The following is an 18,699-nucleotide window of genomic DNA, read 5'->3' as shown; positions in this document are numbered from 1 at the left end:
TCAAATCGAACAGAGGTCTTCTCTCTTTAAAGGGACACAAAATTCCCATTCTCCATCTTTTGCAATACTCATTTGCTAGAGCATCCTTTTAACACCCACCTCGCCCACTGGAGATAAAAGATACTCAACCATAACATTTTAGATGCAGGAGGAATGTACAGCGTTTGTGGAGTTCTCTGTGCCAGCTTAGGTTTTGTCAAAATAAATTCTTTGCAGACTCTTCTAAATGAAAATCCCTGGGGTGTAGTTGACTGTAGTACAATGCTGTGTAATTGTTTCACCACATGGTGGATTAAAGCGAGGCCAGCTTCACATGAAAAACAGCCTGTGTTTGTACCTAAATACTTCCATTTCATCACTAACAGGAGAAAACTGAGGCATGCTACCCTGCTGGCCCTATGAATTATGAAACAGTGGAGATCTTAAGTTGACCTATGACTTATCTCCTGAATTGCTTGTATACATAACATATTGTGGTTAATAAAACCACCGCTAAATGCCTGACTCAAGCACTGCGTGGCAAAAAAAAAAAAAGTACCATTGCAGCAGCTCTGCATCCGCTTGCTCAAAAGCTTCCTATGCAGCCCTTCATTTACCTTTCCGCTCATATTAAATCACTCCAAATTTTACACATACACCATAACAACTGCAGCGGGGGACTTCTGTTTGGTTGACCTCAGCTGTGTGCACTCAAGGGAGAAAATGGCACCAAAAGCAGAGCTCAACACTCTCTGCAGTGCACTGATCTGTGATGTGCTGCAGGGAATACTCACTTACACAATCTACCTTTTTGTGACTTAAAGTTTATTGCTAGCTACAGCTAACAACTCGTTGTAACAAGCAGATATTAATACAATCATACCCCATGTATTGTATGAGGCCACTTAATGAAATCTGTAGTCAGTGAGACTGTATACTTTGTCATGAGAACCCCCTGAGACTGGACAGCAGTTATTTTGGTCATGGATGCCTGTTGCTTGATGTAGCCTGCCATTTAAAACCCTATACAGTACTATGACTATTTTAGGGTAATATTAAATTAGGGTATAAGGATATATATCCTTGATGTTTTGACTTGCTTATTCGGTCAAAATTGTAATCACTAAAAAAGTAATTGTTAATGTAATGTTATGTCGTTTTTCACAGTGTTAGGCCCCCTGCATAAGTGTGCTACTGGGCGTGTGAATTTTCTGTACGGACTGATGAGTTAATGTGATGTTATTCTATTGGTGCAATATCTTTGAGGGCAGGTAGACCTGTCCCGATAAGTACTTTTATTGGACGATATATTGTCTTAGAAATAATCGCGATAAATGATATTATTGTCATTTGAAGATCATTTTATACCACTGATATAATGATAATATAATAGCATAGTAAAGCAAGAGGGGTGGGGGGTGGAATTGGAGAGTGGGCTCTACACTTCCATAAAAACACAGACTGCCATTATGGGCCAGAACAGAGATATTTCCCTGTAATTCCATTTAAGCGGCGCTGCTCGCTTCTGCAGTCTCCACTCAGGACGTACACAGTGAGGAATGGAGGACACTACTTGTTTAGCCAATGTGACATGAATAGCCTCTTAGCTGCTAATGTGAAGTGTGGCAATATCGAGGTCAAAAAATGATCAAAGCCATGTCCAAGTATCGTATAATAAGTCCATATATAGACATGATATGTTGATAATTACATTATTGTACTATAAGTCGATAACGTAACGTAATTATTGTGACAGGCCTAAGGGCAGGCACTTAAAATTGTTAATATTTCTTAAATATGAATGACCACATAGCGAAAGGTTAAAGCTAGAGGCAGGGGTATGCTCAACAAGAACTATTTCCACATTCCCAGACTCTCCCTGAAAGAAATTCATGTAACACTTGGTGGTACACATGAAAAAAGCCAACAATAGTTGTGTAATGAATAAAAAAGAACACTTAAGAGAGAAGTTCAAATGTCGCTTACCTTCTGGCCAATCACTGCGAGAAGTTGGCGGTCTTGCTAGATTTTTAGTTTCACAAAGTTTAAGAAATTGTGTAACACAGACCCCCCAATTCTGATGTTGGTACAGATGCAGTTTCACCATCCGACAAACATACCAACAGATAACGCTAGCCTTAACTTTACAGTATGTGAAGAAAATGAAGTTTTCAGTTTGAAAGTATGACTTTGCTCCTCTGTTAATCAACCAATACATGAGAAACGCCCACTGTGAGACACTACATGTCAAATTCACCCATTCACACACTGAACGCACACAGGTTGCCAGCTTGCTCATCAGGAGGAAGTTAACATTCACTTCAAGGACACATCGAATTGTGGGACTGGAGGAGCCAGGAATCAAACTTCTGATCTTCCGATTGGTAGATGACCTGCTCTCCCCCCTGATCCACAGCCGCCCTGTATGAGTCACAAGCCCCCTTAGAAACTGACTGATAACAGTTTTATCCTGTTTTAGAGAGTGGAAAATTATACTAAAATAGCTGCAGTACAGTTTCTTCACACGAAAAAAAAAACTAACTGACTTTAACTTTAAAACTGATATGAAATAATTAGTCTCTTGGAAGTAGAATCAAATTGACATAAACCCTAAAAAATAGTGGAAAAGAATAAATTAATACCTCCCTGCAAATGTAAATAATTTCTGTTTCTGCTGGTGCCTGATGATCATCACCAGCTGAGCTTACCACCTTTATAGTTTGCAGTTACACTGCTGGTGACACAGCTGACATGAAATACAGCAGTATTAATATGAGCAAATTAACTGGTTATATAACATGTAATATAGGCACTTTATGAGCGAGCTGTTAATGTAAGCACCGGAGGAAGTTATTAGATTTGAAGGGCATGTGCAACACATTATCACTGACACCAATATATCAACCTCTCCCAATAGTTTAAAAATTTACGTTGAATTATTACAACCTGGCAAATGAAGCAAGCTCACAATATGCCCCCCCACCTCTATCCTCCAAGAAATAAATATCTCCCAGACACTAGTTAAAAGCCCCGAAGCTACAAAATCAATATTTCATAGGCAGGAGGTGATAAAGAGTCTTGATCCGGCTCTTCCTGTCTTTGAATCAGCCGGTAGTCCAGTTGCGAGCAGCAGGATGGCTCGATGCCATCTGAAGCCACAGCCAAGTGGATTTGGGCCACTGCACAAATTTAACAGGTATGGGAAAAAGTTGGCTGCACTTCAACCTGCTGTGTGTTGATAATTTTTTTGGAAATAAAGGGCCTGAGTGACCATCACAGGCTATGTGAGGAGCTATTTATCCACCAGCTCCCAAACTGCCCTAGTCAATTTAAAACGACCCCGCAGAGAGTTGCAGAGAGTCCCAGACCAGGGGATAAAAGTATCTGACCCAGGCTGTGTGATTACACTGTTGCTAAGCTGTTCAAACTGCCTCAGCTCAACATTAGTTTACTGGAGTCCAATTCAATACCATTACCAGCAGTTTAGGTTAGTCTCAGATCAAAAGTCGGTTGAAGCGAAAAAGCTCAATCTTGTTTGTAGTATATTGTCACACATTAGCTGCAACAAACTTAAAGTGGCTTCTATACCTTATTTATGGCTGTTCTATGGGTCAGTGACATAAGTGTTGGCAAGATGAGCAATTCAAAAATATGTTTAAAACTAGTTTTAAAAGCAGCATCAGGTTTGTTAAAATGTACATTTAGTATTTTTGTTGGTTTTATGTCATTTGAAATGACATTTGCACCATTAAAAAAACAAAACAAAAGTAAGACTGAATGCTCCTGAAAATGTCAAATGGTGTAACCACAAAAGAATGATGAATATTACATATTTTATCCACCTACAGTGTATTTAACTGGACTTATACAAATAATTACTTCATTAAAAAAATAAATGTAAATGATTCCTGATTGACATGATTCCCCAGATTAAATGTAATGTTTAGAACAATTGTATTCCATTACCTTTATTTAATATAAAAGTTATAATGTAAGATCATATCAAACTAGTTGATATGGTGTTTTATTGACAATTTAACATTTTTAAGAAAGTTGACTTATTTGGTACAAAGTTTTTATGGTTACACCACTTAGAGATTTTTACCATAATCCTCTAATATATTCTCTCAAAATGGATTCAAAGCAGAACATTTACGTTGGGTACACAAAAAAAGTGTGTGCAAGTTATTCATACGTTTATTTTCAAATTTGAACCCCTTTTAAATATGACTAAACTACATGGACACCAAAAAACATCATTGACCCATATGTAGTTGAACCAGCTGTTAAATCCCATGTTTAGCTTTACATTAAAGCTCAACAATCAAAACCCTGCATAGATTCCCTCAAGGGTTTCCAAGAAGTTAAATAAACTCATAAGTGCTGGTTTAATTGAGCTCAATTAAGGACTTTTCACCCTTATTGTTTATTGGTTTAATATTTCAGGGATTTGTTGAAGCGTTTAATGGATCATTTTGTATTGTATTTACATGAGATTTCAATGCTTAGTAAGGCTTGAAATTGTACCTAAATGCCAAGATGGTGAACGCATGAATTGGTATAAGTGATGATTTGATTAATTTAATTAATTCAATAGCATTTCACCCATCCATTCATCCATCCATCCCAAATATGGTTCTCTCAGAGGTGAAGGTAAGCAGTATTATACAGGCAGAAGGCCAAAATGAAAGAAAAGCCATAAAAAATAAACAGAATTTTGTGCAGCAGAAATATTTCTTTTTTCTTATCTGTTTAACAATCTGGTGACCTCTCCTATTTTTCTGACTTACAACAGTCTATATTAATAACAACATTAGTGTTTAATAAAACTACCACAGCAAACTTTGGGGCCAGACACTATTGTAGAACTGGAGTACTGTTTTTTTTTCCCTGAGACTCACTTCTGGCTAAAATATATATGAAGCCGTCATGTCTTGTCATACAGTTGGCTCTGTCCTTGATAGGTAGGTCGACTGGAAGGTAAACAAATTGCATAGAGAGCATAAGAAATGGTGGGGCCCACCTCTCATTTTTGCCCTCTGGCCCTTTACAGCAACTCAGCCGTTCCCTGCTGATGTGATTCTGTCAGCATACTTTGTTTCACTTTTGTTACTTGTTGTAGTGTTGGCATATTTCCCTCTATGCCAGGTTGTATACACCAACTTGAGTCTGAACCTGAGACCAGGGTCCGTACTACCAAACAAGTTTAAATAAGTCTGGCTATCTTTGATTGAGCTGGCTTCACTTAGCCTAACCGTGGCAATCCTGGTTAACCGGAATCATGAAGTTGGCTATCAACTAGCTCAGTCAACTCTGGATTTTCCTGCTACAAGTGAGTTCATGTGAAAGAGGCAGTGTTGTTTATTACGAGCGACGTCATCAGAACCATGCATGAAGTACTTAATATGATAAGAGATGAAACAATGATCCCAAGTACAGCAAAAAGTCATATTCAACGAAGTGAAACAGCCACATGATCTTAAAACAAAAGATATAGATTAATTGAAATAATTTAGACATTAAAAGTAGGCTAAGGCTTAAAACACATGTAATATTATATAGGACTTAGCTACAGAGAGAGTATTTATTGCTATTCAGCAGCATAATGATGAAACTATTCTGAATGTCACATTAAAAAAAAAAAAAGCTGTAAGTAATGTCAGACTGTTTCTGCTAGTTACGTAAAGATTGGAGAAGTAGTTAATGATTGATGAAGCCTGTCTGTGACTGAAATGTTGCATTTATGATCCTGAGAGCCAATTAACGCTGTGGATTATTTTTATAATAAAAGACAATCTTTCCTTTTTTATTTCCAATTATCGTCACACAGTTGTCTCGTGTTATTCTGAGCTGTGGTGATGGAATCAGAGTGTAAAATCATTTACACTGTCAGCTGTCACTCCGGGATAAAATAAACTTTGTACAGTGTCATAAAGATTGTTATAGACCTATAGAAATATATATTGCTCTTTTTTTACTTGTCACTTTTGTCCATGGCAGGATCCTGTAGGAATGATGACTCCTTTTTTTCCCAGTGATCTGATTGGTTAGGGGTGTGGGTACTGATCTTCTGAAGTTATCTGCTCTGGAACAGTTTTACCATTATCCCAGTTAAAAGTGAGCTAGCTTCATGATACTGAAAAACCTGAGTCAAGCCCCAAAATAGCTGCTTATCTTGCCTCATTGTACAGTCCACCATGTCCACCAGTGAACTGCTTATTGTCTGTTTTGACCATGACTGGCATGGTCAAAACAGACAATGAGCAGTTCACTCCTTCAGAAATCAGCATCATAAAAAGAAATATAGAAAAACATGTAGTGAAAACATTATATAAACATGAATTAAACAAAATCCAGTTGGCAAGGTCAGAGGTCAGGGTCAACAGCAGGACGGCACTGCTGAGCACTGCTTGAGCTTGGAAGATTCAGTATTTGCCACAGGCATTTCAGCCATGGCTTGAACCCAAGCTGTCCAGGTGAAAGTCAGCTTCATTTTATTGCATTGGCACCCTGCTGTCACCACTCAGTGTGTTTAATACTGCAAACAGTCAGAGAGAACAGCTGCTCCGGTATCATATTAATAAAAAAATAAACACACACACTGATTTTATGTAGCCTTTGGCAAGGTGTTACTCCCTAAATACCTCAGCACAAGTGAGTCAGAATTTAATCTGGTGCTTTTCAGCAGCAGCAAAGCAGAAATGAGCAGAAGACTGTTTCAGAGCCAAAATGCACTTAAAGAGACAATTCAAGAACAAATACGCCTCCTGGTGTTACAGTGTGGTGACCTGCTGTACCCTATGTCTAATAATTCACTTTGCCTGTAGAAACTGATTGGTTACATGCACATGACACCATGAGCAAGAGTTTGTCATTGTCTTCTGCACTGTGCTGCTTGGCTGTCACTTCCACCTGCTCGCCACATGGAGGCGCCGCAGTCCCGCATTCCAGCGTCCCACTCGCTCGCTTGACGGTGCAAAAAATAGAAAGAAAAAAAAGAAAGTAGTGGAGCCGTTACAGAAAAGAGGCTCCTTTTGAATGCTTTTGCTTGAGATCAGATGCTCCCTGTGCGGGCTGTGGAGGGAGCAGGCAGGCAGCGCTTCTGCAGGATTCAGGGGTGAATGGACCTGAGCGCACAACTTCTCTCCAGTCCTGCTGCTGCTGCTGCTTCTGCTGCTGGAGTTTCCTCTAGGATTTTCTTCTTGTGACAAAAACGAGCTGGACTTTACTTCTTCTGCCAACATGTATTCTGTAGCATTGCTGCTGATGCTGGCCGTCAGGATCTACGCAGACAGTATGGAGGGACCAACAGGTAAAATACGCAAAAAAACAAATGTGCGCCTGTGTTTTTGGAAGCGGGGAGACGCAATGTGCGCATCTGATACAAAGTTGATTGTCAGGGGTTTAAAGTCGCTCTTCCTTTACAGTCCAGACACACATATTAAAGCCAAGACTGCTCTTTTTTTCTCTTTGTGGGGTTTCTCAACTTAAAAAGTTGTCTGCGTGTGTGCGTCCAGCTGTTAAACTGTTAAACTTTCTCCTCTGTGCGTTTCAGCGGAACGTAAATATTCCGTCGGGCATGAAATATGGAATTGCCTGCATCCCTAGAGTATAATCACAGCATCATGTCATTACACGACTGAATGGTATTGGAGATGACTCGATTTTCTATTTCATCTCTAGATCGGATCTGCAAAGTTAGAAAAAAAAAAAACAGTCTTGAAAATGAAAGTGGTTTAATTATTTGAATGCTGAGCACCCTCTCTTTCTCTGCCCCCCCCCCCCCCCCCCCCTCTCCTCTCCGTCTCTGTCCAGAGGATTCAGCATCATGACGTTCTCTGTCTGTCATGTTGTCATTGTTCAGGCTTCAGGAGGAGGCAACTCCATTCTCTGCCTTAATGTGTCATCCCAGAAAACGTACATTTGCATCTCAGTGATTAAGTCATCCTTCACTGGAGTCTTTCTTGCTGATGTACATGAAATGGGGCTGCTAACTTGCCTGCATGTTAATAGTATTGATGGAACATCTTGCATAATTGCTTTACTGAGATATAAGCTGATGCAAGGGGGAAAATTGTGGTCGGTCGGTTCAGTTTTTGGCAAAATCGGAGCCATCAGAGCTTTTAGGGAGGAAAAATTTGGATAGAGCAAATCAAGAGGAGTGTGTTTCCTGCTGCTGCAAAGCAATACAGTGGAAATGAATAAGTAATGTAAGTGTTGTGCCCCAAATAACAGCACTGGCAGCTGATCCAAATATTCTCTATGTGTATCAGTCAAACTCTGATAGGTAGAAGTAGACAGTTTTAAAGTGTTGTGGGAGGGGGGAGGGGGGGGGGGGGGGGGGGAGTGAGAGAGATTTTAAGCCATAATATGTGAAATCCACAGAGCCCATCTGAGATAGGAGTTCAAATCCTCTTCACTTTGCCCGTGGCTGGTTTAACATTTGAATGGCTGAAACCGATTTTTGAAGATTTTTTTTTTCCGAGGCCTCTGAAACCTCTGTCTTTTGAGGAATGTTTTGGAATACAGTTGAAAAAAAAAAGAAAAGCCTCCGGTCACACCCTGTCAAGTTGTCTGGAGTAAAAGTGCCAGTTGGTTTATCTGAAGAATGCTTTGCAACTGGTGTGAATCGGTGGCCACGATATAAATACTCTGGTGCATGGGTGTCAGTTGCCACTAGAACCAGTTGCTGAACAGACGTGCAGTGAGCCACTCCCTGCTCTCCAGGATTTAGCTGGTTCTTTAGGCAAGATATAATGCAAGTTACATACATTTAATTAGTTAGTTAATCTAAGTGAAAGCTTGCCTCAATACTTTTTTTGGTACTGACTGAAATATGTCTTTGGCACTGAGTATCAACAACTTTTGCCAGTTTCTGATGATTTCAGTTTGACAAGGTTTTTGTATGCTGGCATTTAGACATTTTTACATTTGTCAAAGTAAGGTATTGTATTGGCACGAGTAGTAAAATATACTACAACTGCATTGTTAGTACAGTATATAGCGTCCAGTCCTCCAGACTTTTAGTCCCTGCCATTGCTTTGGTGTAGGTGGTTGAGGCTGAGCATTGTTTGTTTTTTGATATCTTTGTTACCAACACCAAACTTTTTACCTTTGTTTGATGTAAACATCAAATTTAAAGACATACACAGCATTGCCTAAATAAAATAGTCTTGAGTTAGGAAAGTGTATTGATGTTGAGCTGATATCTGATAAGAGTGAGTAAGAGGCCCAGAGTGCAACACTCATCATATGACGTACATCATATGACGTGCATCAAATGACGCCCATGCATTGCCAAACACATCAGATTGAAAAGTTAGGAAAGTACAGTGGAAGGGTGAGCACCCCAAAGTACAACATGTTGCTTTTCTAAAGGGTTGATACATGTTGATGCTTGGAAACAGGAGCTTGGTGAATCCTGACCATCAATCAGCCCTTATTAATGCATGTCAAGATGCTGTGTCTAACACATAAAACACGTGTGCTGCTGTTTTGACACGTGTTATGTTGCTGGTGTGTGTTGCACTCAAGAATCTGACTAAGCATTCCTTGCCAACTTTCAATATTCACTTATCTACTCAATGCTACAGACACATAAAAAGTATTGAGGCTTCATGCACAGCTCTAGCTATACACCATCAAAGACTCAGCCTTGCAGTTTGTTGACATCATATGGCAGAATCTGTGGGTAGTGAAGTTTAAACAAATGCCTTTTGGAGCTGCCAGCAACTGTGTCACGCAGCTTTTTAAATGTTAAAAACATGAGAAGATGCAGTGCCGCCCTCGCTTTGTATCCCTGCTGTAATCGGGCAAATGCTCCAGTATCAAAGTGGAGTGACTGTGTGAGGTCTCTTACCTCCGCTACATAGTCTCACCTACAAAATGTTTGGCTGCTGAGGTGAAACCTGGCGTGTTGTTTAAGTGCACCCCGGCCCCCCCTTGTTGGCGGGAGTCTAGAGAAGCCGGAGCAAGAAGGTAATTTAATCTTGGAGTGAAACCACGTGAGCGAACCCCAACACAGAGCGGCGCTGACACCGAGATTGGAGGTCGGAAGGAGGTTAGCATGAAAAGACCACACTGAAATGAGAGCTGACGCGAAAAGGTGGGCCTTCTCAGGCTGCTGGGAGGATGTAGAGAGGGTCCTTGGTGTGTAACGGTGTGGATCCGCCTGTATTTTAACCCAACAGAAAACAACCCCGACGCACACTCTCTGGCTCTCCTGGGGCAAATGTTGAGGCTGCAAATGGAGAAAATGGAATGTATGCTCACACAAAAGGCAATGATGAAATGTGGTTGTTCTGGAAGAAATAACACAAGATTCTTTAATAGAACAATGGTGAATTGCATAATGGCTACATGTTGTTCAAGAAAATGAGTACACTCTGTAATTATAGTACATGATAATGAGATGGCAATCGAACAAGGGTTGTTTCGACACCCATTTCATAAAGGAGGTAGAATCACAGAAATCTATCAATACAGCCCAATACACACAGCTTACAAGACAGCTAAAAGCCTTCAGAGTAGTTTGACTAAATCCCAGATAAACACATTAACAATCTCAATTTAATTATCTGTTTTAGCTGAAGAAAATGGACACAATTAAGCTTGAAATTGATAAAAAAAATGATAAATGTAAAATGATAAAGCACAGCCCATATTTCACTCCTCACCTCCCTGATGGGCACATGTAGTCTCCGTGAGCTTGTTTTTCCTATCTTCAGTCTGAATGGGTGGGTCAAGCATCAAATGTGCGGACATATTCAATCAGCCCAAGCAGCGTGACAGACCGAGGCGGTGAGAATGAAGCAGCCCTGCTGAGGTGCAAGTCAATAAGGCCTTTTCCCTGCTTATATTCCAACACTTTGATGGCTTTTGAGAAATTTTAATTGCCTACACTTGTTCGTTGCCAGTCATTCTCTTCTCGTCTGGGAGAGTTTTATTGGCAGTGTGGCGAAAGCAAAACTTGTATAGGTGTTCGATGGAATTAAAATACTTTTAATCATCACAGTTTGAAGACTTCATGGGCTTGTGGAAGCTGTGAGGCCTGTAAAGAGCCAGAGACTTGGCAAACTCTAATGACTTTATATATATATATATAACCAGCATGATTACTTTGATTTATCTAAAAGTGATTTCCTCTTATCATAGAGGAGTCAGGACTGCTGTTGTGCAACTGAAGTCCAATTTTTCTCCATTGGCGTTGAGTTGGTGAAATGCAATGTCACCCGCAACACCTTTGGTCTCTCAGGATTGCAGAAAAGGAAGTACTGTAGGGCTGGGTATCAACACTCGATAGATTTAAGGTATCGACCGAAATAAATCAATACCAGGTATTCGGTATAACTTTAAGGGTATTTGGACTGGTACTGTTATTGTAATTTTTTAAACGATACCCAGCCCTAAAGCACTGTGATGTTGTTATAGAGCCACAAAGTCCTCAGAGGGAGGAGGAGTTGGGGGTGGGTGGATGGAAGGGTCAACAACATGTTGAATTATGACGTGTGTTTTCTGTTTTTTCCTGACATCAATATCAGGATGACCAAAGTCCCCTAATCTTGATTGGATAGTTACTTTAACTCAAACCATGATCCTTATCCTAATCTCAACCAAGTTGTTTTTCCTCTGCCTTAAACCGGATTTATGCTTGATGCGAGGGCTTAATGGCACCATCACGTTGATTTATAGTTCAACGTCAGATTTCACCTGCTTGGTGGCACTACTGCAACATGAGACAGATGTATTTTATGTGATCGGACGGTTTTGTGAATTAATTTTATCCCCCACTGTATCATTTTATATTCTTTAACTTACTTTGTGGTGCAAGTGATGGTAGGAAAGTGTCTGTGTTTATTTTGGAAACTGTGATTTCAGTCTCAGGCCTCTGTTATACTTCATGAGCATCATGGTTAGATGGCAAGATCCTGTTTAACACATAACCAGATGGAGCACAAAGTACGCAAATGAGTATGTGAACAATGATGTGGGCGTTGCAGCTGTTGTCTATGCTTACTTGTTGGTTAAAAGCAAGTAAATCAGCAACTTCAAAAGTCACTGACAGACAATGTCATCCTACTGGTAGAGGTGTCAGATCATGGTTATGGGGTCAGTTAGACACAACTTTGATGCTTAAATTGATAGAACGTGCTGGTATCTTTAGTTGCTAACAGTTGTCAGAGTTGTTACTAGGGCTGGGTATCAGTACTTCATACCTTTTTAAGGTATCAACCGAAATAAATCGATACCAAGTAGTATCGGAACGTCTCCCATCAAACGATTCCTGCAATCTATCCTTTTTGCACCCAGAGCTAGAAAATACGACTATTTATACCCAGCCCTAGTTGTTACACTAGATAATTTGGACCATTTGGGTCATTTTCAAGCAAGACATCCTGTATGTACGAGGCCACATCTTGTTTGTTCATGGTGGTTGCAATCAGACCATCCCCGACCATTATGCAATACATTTATGATGTTAATCTACCAGTGCTGCTGCTGCTCATGCATGCCTGTCACCACCACGTGTTAGTAATAGAGCTGACAACATTGCCAGACCGTCTTGGCCTGCACCCACAAGGTGTTTTTGTGTAGAGAACCACGACCGCCGTCGACTCTCCAGGTGTTAGGAATGTGTTGTTTAGCCCTCCATAACAACAACAACAAATAATTATTGAGCAGATGGATTAGAGCCAGCAGGCGCCGCGCTGCCTTTTTATCACTTAACAGACAATAAAGTTAATTTGCTTTTTAGACATCCTCACGTGTCGGTGAATGCCAATGTTTGCATTCAATTTTGGTTATTTTAAAGGAGGCTGCTGGGTTTGTGATTGCTGTTGCTCACTCTTCCCTCAGTGACTCATTTCACTGCTTAGAAACCTTTCAGTTGTATTTCAGCAAGCTATATAATGCTGGATGAAATGCTTTGCGAAATCAGTGAAACAGTTGAGGGGAATAAATTCATATAGCATGAACTGAATTGCCTCAGAGTCAGCTGCTGGTAGAATTTGCTGTCTGTTGCTGATATGCTGAGTGCCGCTAATTGTTAATTATAGAATCCTAGAAGACTGACCTGCAGCTCTGGCAACAAAAGCCAGAGCTGAAACTATCCAGACTTGAACTACAGAGAATACTCAGATGTCGGCTTGCTTTTTGGCAAATTTTAGACAGGCTCAGCAAGACCCCCTCTCCCCTCACCCTCGCTCAAAAACTCCTCCAGCCCATCTCTTCTTCAACCGGCGAGCTCGCCGTCTGCCGCAGGTCGTGCCTCAAATTGTGTGAATGTTGAGAGGGAGAGGATGGGCCTTTGAAAGCAACCGCATAGACAGCTTACCTGTCTGCATTGAAGTAATTGCACCGACAACAGAATCTGTCTAAAATTCATTCATTGAAGTGTCTCTTAATTCCTCAACTACCCCTCATGAAAGGAAATATCATCAAGCCTGGCAAGAACAATTGTCTCGTCAAATCCGAAAGGAATGAAACTTCACCTTAAACCCACTTTAACACGGTTAGGTAACAGATGGTGAATTGCTTTGGTTTCATGGGAATTATTTTGGTGTATTGTCTTTTCCCTAACTGAGAGCACTGGAGCTATTACTCACATACAAAACTTATTCTAAGTGGGTTTTGGGTATGTTAAGCTTTCACTCAAAGAAAGAACACAGAATTAAGGTTACCCAAACAAGTCTGCTTTTGATGTACACTATTGTCCCAGTACAGGCAGCACAAAGGATTCACAAAGAGTTCTGATGATAAATGCCTTATCACAAGCATACGCTATTTATAATTCTTCTTTTTTCTTTTAAATCAATCGCTCTGATTTCCAATATAATTTGACTCATTAAGAAATGCCATTCATCTAGGTGATGAGAATGAGAAATATTGGAACAAAGTTTATTTTACTTTGAAGAATAACACTACTGGAAAAAAGAAATGAAACAGATAGAGCTATGTGCGTCAGCCGATTGCAAGTCTGAACTCAGAACTACATGTAAAGAAGCTACGGTGTGTGGTTTCAATAAAGACAGCAACACACTTTCATTTTCATTTCTGTTCCGGTTACTTTTTTGAGTAATGGTTCGCTCTACAAACTGTCAGAAAATGCAGAAAAAATGCCCATCACAGTTTTTTTTAAGCCTGAGCTGAGATCTTTTGCTTATTTTGCTCAGCCAACAATTCAAAGATTTTCATTGTGTGAATCCACAAGACAAAGAAAAGCAGAAAACACTCCCTATTGAGAAGTTGAAATAGGGAATGTGCAGCGTTTAATGACTTAAAAATCTATATCTCATGGTGCAAGTCCTATTTCCTTTGCAAATTGCATATCATTGGGATGTAGTATTGTATTGGGATGCAGAGCACTGTGTCTTTTCTAGACAAAATTCTTGTAGGTGTGGTTATGTTTGAGAACTCCCTTTGTTAAATGCAAAAAACAACACATTTTTGAAAAACATGTTTATATTTCTCAATGGAAGGCGTCGAGAAAAAGGTATCATTACTGAAAGTGAGGTATGGTATTAGCGCTGTTATCAAAACATTTTAAATGATACCCTTCCAGCCCCGCAAACAGGACATAGACAAAGCAGGCTGAAGGGAAACGGGTACACCAGAAAAATAAATTAGTGCACTTCATCAAAATTTAAGTCCTGGAATGCACTCAACATCACAGATTGATGATATATAAAAAGTGCAGGAGTGTTTGAAAGAGGGAGGATTTTTTTCTTTCTGTCAAGGATAATTTACCCTGTGGTATTGGAATCATTGCTGTCAGCACACAGACATGGCCAACTTGTAGGAGAATGGCAGGTGAGATTGATGATGTAGGATGCTGTCGGATGTAGCTATGACTGTGTGCTTGTATTAAGGATGAGCTGGACACAGAGATGAGATATGCAGGAGCATGACTGTTCTGCGGTGATGGCTGTCTGTCCATTTAGTCCGGCGCTGCTCTCTGTCAGATTCGGCTGCTGCTACCATTACCTCACAGATTTGTCACTGCCAGCCAGCAATGAATAATCTTTATGAATATTCCACTATCGCTCGGGCTGCCTAACCGACAGTATGTTTACACCGTGGCTGAACCAATTGTCCAAGCTGTTTCCCGGCCATGAAACCTGTGGTTGGACCTGTCACGACTGATGACAAGTTGATGCGAGTCGTGAAGAAACTGTCGCTCGGTTAGCGCTGCAGTGCGACGCGGCCAAGCAGCAGTTTCTGCAGACGGGGTCAAGGTTCAAGCCACAGGATGATTTTGTGGCGGTGCTGTCAGCAAGTGTCACTTTAGATTGAGATGACATCTTGGGCCAAACTGCAGGAATAGCATTCCTCTTGCTTCTTTTCCTCTCTGCAGCTCCTGGGAGGAAAATAACTGCATGATGCCAAAAGCTATTTCTTTTCAGCTCTGCTACCTCCTCCTCGACTCTTTATCTCACAGAGTTTTCTCCTCTGGGGCTCACGTGTTTAGTCCCCCGTGTCATTAATGTCGAAGACCACAGTGCAGATAAACTCAAGTTAGATTAACTGCCAGACTACAAAATCCACTCTGTCTTATATCTTACCCCTTAATTTTCGTAAGATAAGCGAGGAAAAAAAAAAGTCAGTGATATGGAGCAAGACCCGGGGTGTGGAGGTCCCAGGTTAGCTGTACATATTACACTTTAAAAAGTAGGCGTTTAAAGTTATCAAACCTGTGGGCCTCCGAGTGTCCCTGTGGCGCACAAGAGATATTAAAAGTTGAAGGGGAAACTTGTAAGAAAAAAAAAAGTTAAATAATTAAATAAATAATATGACACGTCCCCCAACGGAGTGAACAAGGGCACTGCGGCACCCTTGTCAAGGTTAGCAGTGACCCTCCTGTGCACAGCGGGGGAGATTATGCAGCATGAGCAGCAACACCTGCGTGTCTGCTATCACTGCGGGACATCTCCATCACATCGACTTCTTCATTTCCTCCTCCTGTAAGTAAATTTGAATCAGTGCCACTTCTTGTTGCTCAATGTCGTCCTTTACTGTAGCATCTTGCTTTGTAATGGTGTACATGACTGCCAGAGCGTGGGGTTCAGGCTGGGGCGCCGATGAGTAATACTATTCCCTTCATCTGAAACTACTCTAGAGGTACTTTTGAGCACATAATCTCCAGCTTCTCCAGTGCAGCTGCTCAGCGGTTGGTTATTCTTCACATGCAGGGTTGTTAGACCACATTGGGAGGCAAAAGTTGCTAGAAAAAGTAACTCTTACCTGAGATAAGAAGAAATAATGCCACAGCAATCACTGACCTCATGGTACCTTTAATCAAAATGATTCCAATGACATTGATGAAGAAGCTGGGGATCGGTCACATCTTGGCTGGTACTTGATCTGCTTATTAAAATCAGTATCATGAGAGATATGGATTGGTGCGTCCCTAGATGGGGACAATAGCGCACACTTTCAGTCAGTCACTCCTTGGAAGCATTCTTAGTTCTGAAATAATTTGCCTATATTAAAAGAGAAAAGTCCTGCATACTATTCTCCTGTTTGCACACCTGGCATGTCACTGCAGGGAGCGCACTTGATTGCTGGATGGTTGGTTTCGGAAAGGTCCAAAAATTGTGGGATACAGCCCCCACCAACAGCGGTATCGATAGGTGTCGGGGGAGGGGGTTACGGATGCTGTTCGATGATCTGACAGGCACTTCGGTCACACCGTGCGGCTCCCACTGTGATTTGGAGGAACTGTGTCAATTTGCAGCAGGATGAATAAAAGAAGTTGACTTTTCCTGGATAATTGGGTGTGAAAGTGAAATAAATAAACACTTCAAGCGTAGGCTCTCCTGCTGGGAATCAAATCTTTAACCCTGTTAGAGTTAATGCCGTTGCTTCCCCATCTTGGCCCTCTCAACTCATCTGTCTTTCTACTTGCACTATTCTTGGCATGCACATGTTTGTTAGTTGGCTCTCTTTTTCTGTCTAACTTTCCTCCGACTTTTATGCAGAGGGGCCACCTTGGCAATGATTCAGACGACAACGGTGTGTTGGCAGTTAAAAGAAGCAATAGCACCTGGGCCAGCATCTGCTCTGTTTGCCTTCCAAACGCTGTCTGTACCTGTAGCGAGTACGCAGGTTGCAGCCCTCACGGCCTCTGAACTCAGACAGATAAATGTAAAGGATTACATTCATGAGCAAGGAGCTGACGGATCATGTCCTGCATGGGAATGAGCTGGCTCTACCATCTTTGCATTCATGGACGACCGCGTTTGCCTTGCCAAGATGACTGGAGGCACATACCTCTAAAATCCTCACTCTGTTTTATGAAATGTATCACCGCCAGAGCCTGGAGCATGCTGTTGCTGTTTTTATAAGTTTGCCATTACAGGAGGCCCTGAATCATTGATTCAATAAGCAAGACCCTCCACTGTAGGTGCAGAATTTCAGGTGGAGACAGAGAAAAGGAGACAGAGTGAAATGAAGGAAGTGAGAGAGGATAGTGTGTGAAGTACAGGGAGGGTAGGGGGGATTATTGATTACATTGGTGGAAGCTGTTGGGGAAACAGCATGGAAATCAGCTGGTGGTCAGCTTTCTGTCTGTGCTGCAACTCTGCGCATCACCTTTCATCTTCCTTCCGCCGTCTGATCTAGCAGGCTGGCTGGGGTGAAAGTGAGTCAGGGAAGGCGTCTCCAAATCTGCCACCGAACATGTGTGTCCCTGTGCCCTGCTAGCCTACACCCCCTAATCTCAGCGTCAATGGAGTCTGAGCAGATGGCTCTGTGGCCGGGGTCACCGAGCCCATACACAATAATAATAGGGCATGAGAGGATGATGAGGCTGGCCCAGACACTGGAGGGATGATGCAGGGTTGACCCAAGTAGACAATAAAAACAGATCTCCGTTGTTTGCCCTTGCATAAGGCATCAGTTGACATATGTTGTTTGTGAGTTGGTTTTAACACGGCCTCCTGTATGTTGACCTAGAAAAGTGATGAGAGCAGCAAAAAGCTTGCCATCAAAAGGCTCCACTGGTTGAATTTTTTTTTCTCACTCTGTGTTTCATGTTGAAGTTCCTTGCTGGTGTTAATGTATTATGAAACTAAAGAAAGCTTAAAATAAGTTACTCCGGGGCTTAAAATGATGTGGTCTTTTTGAAGATGGTACCCACCTCTAAGGATTGATGTTGGTACTGGTAGCAAGTTTATTATGGTTTTATGCTAAATTAATGCCCACAGCAATTCCACAAAGGTAATTACAATGAATTTGTAGGTTTGATTAGTCACTAAAAACAATTTAGGGTTTAGAGTAAGGTTTAGCTACTGTGGATTGTAGAGGACAGATGCTCATATTATGCAGAGACTGATCATTTATGTGCCAAAACTATTCCCAAAATATTGAGTAATGAGTTTAATACCAAAATCTAACTCCCACCAGGGTAGAAAAGCCACTGAAACAGCATTTAGCTAATTGGAAGGTGGAATCACAGGCAGGTTTTTCAGCTCATCACTCCCATAGCTGCTATGGACAATGCTGCTACACCCTACCTTTGCTTCCTATTCTATGTTGTATAGAGCATTTGGTTTTCAAATGATGCCACGTGTGCCTAACAGTAGCATTAATAGAGAAGACTGCAAAAGTCTATGAAATGACTCATTAACATCAGTTTATCAGCAAGTTTTAGCTTAAGTTCGCCAACATTAGTTAACATTAGCCTCTGGTCCAAGTTAGACTGATGCCACAAAACCCCAGGGT

At 41.2% G+C, this 18,699-nt stretch overlaps 1 protein-coding gene across 1 annotated transcript in view; it reads left to right on the top strand.

Annotated features, from left to right (window-relative positions):
• The first annotated feature begins 7,221 nt into the window (after positions 1 to 7,221).
• Positions 7,222 to 18,699, top strand: part of ptprua (protein tyrosine phosphatase receptor type Ua) — a 206,866-nt gene continuing 195,388 nt past the window's right edge. Inside the window, exon 1 of the mRNA XM_062436618.1 lies at positions 7,222 to 7,291. Coding sequence (XP_062292602.1) covers positions 7,222 to 7,291 — 70 coding nt within the window. The remainder of the gene's footprint in view (positions 7,292 to 18,699) is intronic.

This window comes from Scomber scombrus, chromosome 16 (assembly GCF_963691925.1).
Source record: "Scomber scombrus chromosome 16, fScoSco1.1, whole genome shotgun sequence".
Classification (NCBI taxonomy): Eukaryota; Metazoa; Chordata; class Actinopteri; order Scombriformes; family Scombridae; genus Scomber; species Scomber scombrus.
This window is presented reverse-complemented; position numbering and strand designations above follow the sequence as displayed.